This window comes from Muntiacus reevesi, chromosome X (assembly GCF_963930625.1).
Source record: "Muntiacus reevesi chromosome X, mMunRee1.1, whole genome shotgun sequence".
Classification (NCBI taxonomy): domain Eukaryota; kingdom Metazoa; phylum Chordata; class Mammalia; order Artiodactyla; family Cervidae; genus Muntiacus; species Muntiacus reevesi.
The window spans coordinates 101,312,763-101,320,630 of NC_089271.1; the positions used below are offsets into that span (position 1 = coordinate 101,312,763).

The following is a 7,868-nucleotide window of genomic DNA, read 5'->3' on the forward strand; positions in this document are numbered from 1 at the left end:
TGGGGTGAGAAGAGCACACTGGGTCTGTCTGACTTCCTCACATGTGGATCTCAGAGAGACTGGAGGCCTTGTGAATGTGGTGGAGTCTCAAAATGGCGGACGCGACAAAGGCGAGTCCTGCCTGGAGTCCAGGCTCCATGCGAGGAAGGATTGCGGCGGTTTGATCCCAACAGGGAGGGATCTTGGCCCCTGGAAGAGGGTCTTGGAGGGCCCAGAACGGGGTGAGCAGGGTGAGCAGTTTCTTGACCACTGGCTTAGGGAACTCGGGAGGTGAGGTTTTACGGGCGGAGGGCAGAGGTTTCAGATTCGCAGAGGCTGGACTCCCCAACTCCGAGGTTGGGCTGAGCAGACCCCCGCCCCTGAGGTCAGTGCTTGGAGGCCAGGCAGGACGTTAGGAGGAGCTGGGGACCAAGCATTTCTGTAGCCTAGGACACTCGCGAGGACCTGGGCAGGTGCAGCCGCATGTGGGGCCCCACAGCATTTTCTGTTCAGGCGTGTGTGTGTGTGTGTGTGTGTGTGTGTGTGGTTAATACTAGCTGTGTGTGTGTGTGTGTGTGTATGTTGTTAATACTAGCCATGTATTTTAATACTGGTCATGTTACTTTATTATTGCTTTGTTTTGATTTTTGAATGTTGAGTTTTATTTTTTATTTTTTTTTTTTTCATTTAATTTTATTAGCAGGAGGCTAATTACTTCACAACATTGCAGTGGGTCTTGTCATACATTGACATGAATCAGCCATGGAGTTACATGTATTCCCCATCACAATCCCCCCGCCCCCTTCCCTCTCTACCAGATTCCTCTGGGTCTTCCCAGTGCACCAGGCCCGAGCACTTGTCTCATGCATCCCACCTGGTCTGGTGATCTGATTCACTCTAGATAATATACATGCTGTTCTCTCAAAACATCCCACCCTCGCCTTCTCCCACAGAGTCCAAAAGTCTGTTCTGTACGTCTGTTTCTCTTTTTCTGTTTTGCATATAGGGTTATCATTACCATCTTTCTAAATTCCATATATATGTGTTAGTATGCTGTAATGTTCTTTATCTTTCTGGCTTACTTCACTCTGTATAATGGGCTCCAGTTTCTTCCATCTCAGTAGAACTGACTCAAATGAATTCTTTTTAACAGCTGAGTAATATTCCATGGTGTATATGTACCACAGCTTCCTTATCCATTCGTCTGCTGATGGGCATGTAGGTTGCTTCCATGTCTTGGCTATTTTAAACACTGTTGCAATGAACATTGGGGTGCACGTGACTCTTTCAGATCTGGTTTACTCAGTGTCTAGTTTTGAGTTTCCTTCTACTCCCCCAAAGGGGACGGTCCAGCCCATGCCCGGGGAAAGGTGAGAACTACAAGGGACCCACCACACAACTGGCTGTACTCCCAGTGTCCGCCCCCTCCTACCAGCACAGAAGGCGCAGGGCTGTGCCACAGTACTACCCTTAGATGTCACCTCCATTTCTCTCACAGGAGCTCCAGGAACCAGGAAGCAAAGGCAGAGGTCTGAAGCCTGTGTCCTGAGTTCAGACAGCAGAGGAGGTCCAGGCAGAATCAGGAGTCAAGGTGAGAGGGTGACCTGGAGTGAACCAGAGGCTCCCTATCCCAGAACAGAGGGGGGCCCCAGAAGACCCCAATTCCTTCCAATTTATTGGACCCAGAAATCTTGGTCTGTGTTGACCGCAGCCTGGGGAGCCACCTCCCTTCCTCCTTCGGGTAGCCAGGGGACTGGCCTCCCAGGAGGAGCGCTCCTGTGAGGACTGAGAGCACCCCTCAAGGGGAGAGCTGTAAGTGGCCTGTGTCGTACCATCCAGGATGCGTTTCTTAGCCCAGGTTGCTCACAGCTCCTCTCTCCTCGAGGCCCTTGGTCCCCATCTGTACCTCTGCCTCACTTCCGTGTCTTGTTTGACCTCAGGCATTGTGCTCGTGGTTGAGATGAGTGAGCGCAGCAAACCCGAGGAAGATCTTCAGGACCCAGGCGAGGCCCAAGGCCCTGTCGAGGTGCCACTCTTGGAAGCTGAGGTGGGGGAGTCCGCATCCCACTTAGCCTCCTATGCCCTAGCATCGTCCTCAGCTAATGTGGAGGCCTTGCCCCAAGAAATTCTGGATAGGATGATGGCTAACCTGATGAAGTTCCTGCTCCTCAAGTATCGAGCCAAGAAGATGACCTCCCAGGCGGAAATTCTGAATAAGGTCCTCAGGGATAACCAGGGGCACTTCCCGATGGTCTTCAGTGAAGTTTCAGAGTGCCTTCAGCTGGTCTTTGGTGTGGATGTGAAGGAGATGGACCCAGCGGAGCACACCTACATCTTGGTTCCCACCCTGGGCCTCACCTGTGATGAGATGCTGAGCGATGGGGAGGGCCTGCCCAAGGCCGGCTTCTTGGTGCTGGTCCTCAGCGTGATCATGCGGTGTGGAGATCCGGCCCCTGAGGAGGCGGTCTGGGGAGCACTCAGCAGGATGGGGGTGTATGTTGGGAGGGAGCACTGTGTCTTTGGGGAGCCCAGGGAGCTTCTGACCCAAGTGTGGGTGCAGGAGGGATACTTGAGGTACCAGCAGGTGCCTGACAGCTACCCGGCTCGTTATGAGTTCCTGTGTTGTCCCCGGGCCTATGTGGAGACCAGCAAGTGGCACGTCATGTCATTTACGCTCAGGGTCAAGGAAAGGGCTTTGGGGGCATTCCCATTCATGTCTGCAGAGGATTTGAGGGAGGAGGAATAGGGAGCCTGAGCCAGAGCAGCAGCCAGATTGATCCTTCCTTCTGTGACTGAAGAGGCCGTAGTCAGCCTTCTCAGAAGAGAGGGCCCAGACCAGGTGGGGGAACTGGTGTGTAGCATCTTTTGGTTCCTGTTCTCTGTGATGACATGGGGATTCGTCTCTTTTTTCTTTAGAAATCTTTCAAAGTTTGGTTTCACAGAAGGCTGAAGAAGCTTCATTGGCTTTGTGAATGATATTTTCCGAGTGTATTTGTGGTTACTCAGTTCAAAAACTTGAGTTTTGCTGTTTCATAAAAGATTGGGAAGTTTTCCATTTTTTTTGTGGTCTTGAACAGAATACAATGGAATAGAAATTACAACTGTTTTGAAAACATGAACTTACGTAGCACTAGTATTGAATGGAAAAGAATTAGATAATAAAAGGAATCATAGTGAATTCATGCTTATGTCCTTCTTGTTTGTCATTCACAATAACTAAATGATCTCAGTTAATTGAATTTTCCTGGATTATTAAAAAAAGTAGCAGACTATCTGAGACCCCTGCTCACTGGCTCAGTTATTCCAAAGACATGTACAGATTCTCTGCTTCGTAAAAGGCCATGTTAGCAGTGGGGACACTAGGAGAAGCAGGACACCCCCACACTTACAGCAATGGCCCAGGACCCGCAGTCACATGAGGTTTGTCTTGGGGGTGAGGGGAATCTCTGAAATGGATCAATGCTGTGAGGTGTCCTTTTGCTTTTTGGATAAACCCCAGAGAGATCTCTTTCTAGGGCAGGCAGGAAGGGGTCCTGGCTCTTGTCCCATAGCTGTTGACCACAGGGATGAAACAGGTGTTTTCTATCCACCATCTGCTAGGAAACCTAGAGAAATGTGAATCTTGCTCTTTGGTAGTATTCCCTCTGCTAGCCCTCTTGTCTCTGCCTTGGGAAGCTAATTAACAAGTACATTGAAATAACAGATTCTTTGGTCATCTGGAATTTTTTATTTTCACTTGTGAGCATGGTGTAGATTTCATTTGGATGAAATGAGTGAAGAGATGCTGCAAAAGTGGACAGGACCTGCTGTGTTACTAGAATCCTTGGAATTTTGAGGGAGCTGTACCCAGCTGGAGACACTGCTCTCTACCCCGAAACACACACAAACACCGAAATTGATATACATTCTCTGAGAGGAAAACACAGAACAGCAATTCTGAGTGGTTTTCTATTCCATTTTTAATTAAGCTGCCAATTCTCTGAGGTGTCCTGAAATCAAAACAATTTCCACAGGGGAGAGGGAAAGTGTCTGACATGTGAATAAACGAGAAATAAGTAGTAGCCAGTAAAGATGCAACATCCGCCAGCATCCCTGGGTTCAGGCAGGTTCAGAAGTGTGGAGGCAGCAGAGACCCAAGTTAAGGCTGTGCCTTGCATGAAAAGGTAGTAGCAACTTCCGGGCCTAAGGAGATGGTGAGGTCACTGCAGTGGGGTTGTGGATGGGTGCAGGGGGCTAAAGGGGCAGCTCTCCATGCTGAGTGCCAAACAACAAGGGGAACAGGTGATGTGATTCTGGTCACATATATGGCAGCTGCCAGATAGTCAGTGGATGCTTGGAAAAGATGGAGTATTTCAAGACCCATGTGAACTGCTCAGACTCTCCTCCCCCCAAATAAGGAGATTTTTAACTACTGCTCTTTGTGGAGCATCTGCTAGGCAGTGTGGAATTGGAGAGATGTCAGGTGTTCAGACACCTCTTATCTTCCTCTCTCCCTGCACACATGGGGACACGACCCTGTCAAGGCCTCTTCATTTAGGAAGGGTCATATGGTGACCTGGGTCCAGTGAATTTTGAGCAGAAGCATTTTTGTCATTGACCATTTGTTCTGAAGGGGCACGGGCACCTGGGGGTTAATCCCCAAGTCAGGACAACGGACACAGACACAGACCACTCCGAGTGTGCTTCCTCTTCCAGAGACTAAAATCCCTCACCTCTGACCCTTGACAGGCTGCCCCACAGGGAATTGGCTGCAGGGATTCTACCCACCCGCACAAAAGACCCACAGCCTGCCCCTGCCCCCCACGAGCTTCTCTGTCAGAACCCTCTGGGCTGTGGTCAGTCTCCATCACGAGGGCAGCAGCCATTTGCCAAAGGCCCCTGTTGGGTTTGGGGGCTTCCTCCTCATGAGGCCCAGCCCCGATGCCCCCCACCCCTGCTGCCCACAGTGCCCCCTCTCCCCCAGAACCTGGCGTTGGATTTTTTCCTTCTCACCCCCCACCCCCCATGCCCCACTGAGAGTGGATTAGGGCCTGGTCCTGATGACCTCATGTGTGTAACTTTATTTGCAAATCCCATAGCAGCATCCCCTTCCACTGTGCTTTAGGTGGAACCAGCAGGTCTTGAAGCAGCCCCTGGGCAAGTCTTGTGAGAGGTCAGCAGTAGTCATTGCCATGGAAGTGTGGGGCACATCTCTCAGGTCCTGAGGTGTATCAGACCTTTCATTCCCTGTGGAATCCCTGCAGAGGGTGTTGGAGTAAGCTCGGGGTCTTGTGAATGTAACTGTGAGGTCCTGGCTTTTGAGCCTGAGTGTTAGAGGCAGAGGGGTGTCTGGTCAGCCACCCGCAGAGCCTGCTAGGACTTTGGTGACCCCAGTCAGGCTGTTTGAGCAGAGGTCAAGCTCTAGCGGTTGCCTGGGAGGACACTCACCCAAGCGCCCGAGGTCGCAGACTTCAGTGAGGATTCAGAAAGGAGCCAGGCAGGAGAGGAATCTGGGTCCCAAGGGTGCGGGCTGTAAAGATGGTCAACAGCCCTAGAGACATGGAAGCAGCAAGCCCCTGGAGATCCCATCAGACTTGCCCGGGGCTGGCCGGGAGACGTAGTGGGGAGCAGAGGTCACTGCAGGTGAACTGCCACCCCGGTCTCCATGAGGACATCTGTGCTCTGGCGCCAAGGCTGGGAACACAGCCCCAGGGGCACGCCAGGATGTATATGTGACAGTTCTCATGGCAGGTACTCCTCATGCGCCTTATGGGATATGAATGTTAAGTGTGGTTGGGTTCTTGCTCTGGGTACAGAAGAACCTCAGGCCTTTGATTGCAAGGAGGCCCAAACTGTCCCCCGCCCCCACCGACTTATCTGGAGGTCATTTCCAGGATCCAGCATCTTCTGCAGCAGCCTCTGTGTGGACACACACCACCCTGTTCCCAAGCTGATATTTCCTAGGGCATCACAGATTGGACAGGCACCACCCTTGGGTTAAGGATTCTCAGTGAGTGTTCTGCTCCTCTGAGAAGTCCCTGTGTTTCCTCATGGCTTCCCTGGAGGCTCAGTGTTAAAGAATCTGCCTGCAATGTGGGAGATGCAAGTTCAATGCCTGGGTGGGAAGGTACTCTAGAGGAGGAAAAGGCATCCCACTCCACTCTTCTTGCCTGGGAAATCCCATGGACAGAGGAGATGGGGTGGAGGGGTGTGTGCCACAGTCCATGGTGTCGCAAAGCGTGAGACATGACTGATCGACTGAGCACTCACATGTATGCACAACTAAAGGTTGCTCTGGACCCTTGTATCCCTGGCAAGACATTGACCCCTGCCTTGATCTTGACAGACTTCTGTGGCAAATAATATTGGCAGACGTCTTAAAATGGTTTTTGAGCAAGTATGGAGTTCCAGGTCGACCCCTGGCCTCGGTTGGTGGCTTTTGCCACATCCAGGCAAAACATCTATGAGGTTGGATTAGGGCAGTGTTTGTGGGACTTGAGAAAAATAGTGGATCCAGAGATGTTTCTGTGGTGGAAGTGGTCCGGTGAGTATATTATATGGGATTGATGTTAAGGGAGAGGAAAAGTTGAAGCTAATTTAGCAAGGGTTGTTTCACACTTACAGGTTCCGTGTGCTTGTGTTTGGTTTCCTTTCTATTTCCTTTTTTATCATACTCAGCATGTGTTGCCCAAAGTTTCCTTGCCTTTTTTATTTTGAAAATAGTCTTTATTTTCACCTTATCCTTTGTAACCCTTTTAACCCTTGTAACCCATGATGATTTGAAAAAAAAATATTGTGAAAATAGCAGAAATCTCTTATGCCCCTCACCCAGTCTCCCCTATTCCTAATATCTTACAGTAATATGATATATTTATTACAATTAATGAGGAAGTATTGATGCATTATTTATTATCAACTAAATCCCATACTTCACTCAGATTTCTGTTAGTTTTACCCATTCCCGGATCCTGGCAAGGAAAATACCCTACATTTACTTGTAATGTCTCCTTGGGTTCCTCTTAGCTTTATATTTTCTTTGTTTTGGATGGTCTTGACATTTTTGAGGAGTACTCAGTAGATGTTTTGTACCATGTCCCTTGACTGATATTTGTCTGATAATTTACTCTTGACTAGCCTGGGATTACAAGTTCGGGGGAGGAATTTTACAGATGTAAAATCCTATTCTCATCACATTGTATCAAGGGTGTATACTATTAGCACAATTGATCACTGATGATGCTCCCATTGATCATGTGGCTGAGGTAGTGCTTGTCATGTGTCTATGTGATAAAGTGATCGTTTTATACCCCCTTTCTATCCTGTCCTCTTTGGAAGAAAGTCACGATGTGCAGTCCATGCCTCAGGGGTGAGGAGTTATGCTCCCCTTTCTACAAGTGGGAATGTCTGCATAAATTGGAATGTTACTGTGTGGAACACTTGCCTATCCTTGTTTGTGTAATTAAGAAATTATTTCTGTTTCTCAGTATGGAATCATGGTATCTTTATTACATGTTGGGTTACAATCCAATACAACTTTATATATTTTTATTTTCAAATTGTTCTCGGATTGGTCATTAAGAACTCTTCCTGTCATCTCCTTTCGTAGTTACCTTTGTCATAAATCTTACATGGAAAAAGAGAAAGCTATCCCCAAAGCAATCTGCAAAAAAAACAAACCAAAAACAGAAGAGAAAAAAATTGAAATCAAAAATAAAGAAAAAAAAGTCATGGGATAAAAACTGGTTCATTGGAAAGATCAACCAAATTGATAAAACTCTAGCCAGATATTCAAAATCTAAAAAACAGAAGACAAATGACTAATATCAGAAATGAAGAACTATTACTACAATTCTACAACCTGTACACCAAAGATGTTGGAAGGATAAAAGTAAACACTAAGAACAAATCTA

At 48.4% G+C, this 7,868-nt stretch overlaps 1 protein-coding gene across 1 annotated transcript; it reads left to right on the forward strand.

Moving 5' to 3' along the window:
- Positions 1 to 1,939: 1,939 nt before the first annotated feature.
- Positions 1,940 to 2,725, forward strand: LOC136154168 (melanoma-associated antigen 10-like). The gene has a single exon (XM_065916442.1). The coding sequence runs from the start codon at positions 1,940 to 1,942 to the stop codon at positions 2,723 to 2,725; it is 786 nt and encodes a 261-aa protein (XP_065772514.1).
- Positions 2,726 to 7,868: the final 5,143 nt, after the last annotated feature.

Bases quoted from the DNA above. Each gene is read 5' to 3' on its own strand.
- LOC136154168 (XM_065916442.1), top strand. From the start codon at position 1,940: ATGAGTGAGCGCAGCAAACCCGAGGAAGATCTTCAGGACCCAGGCGAG.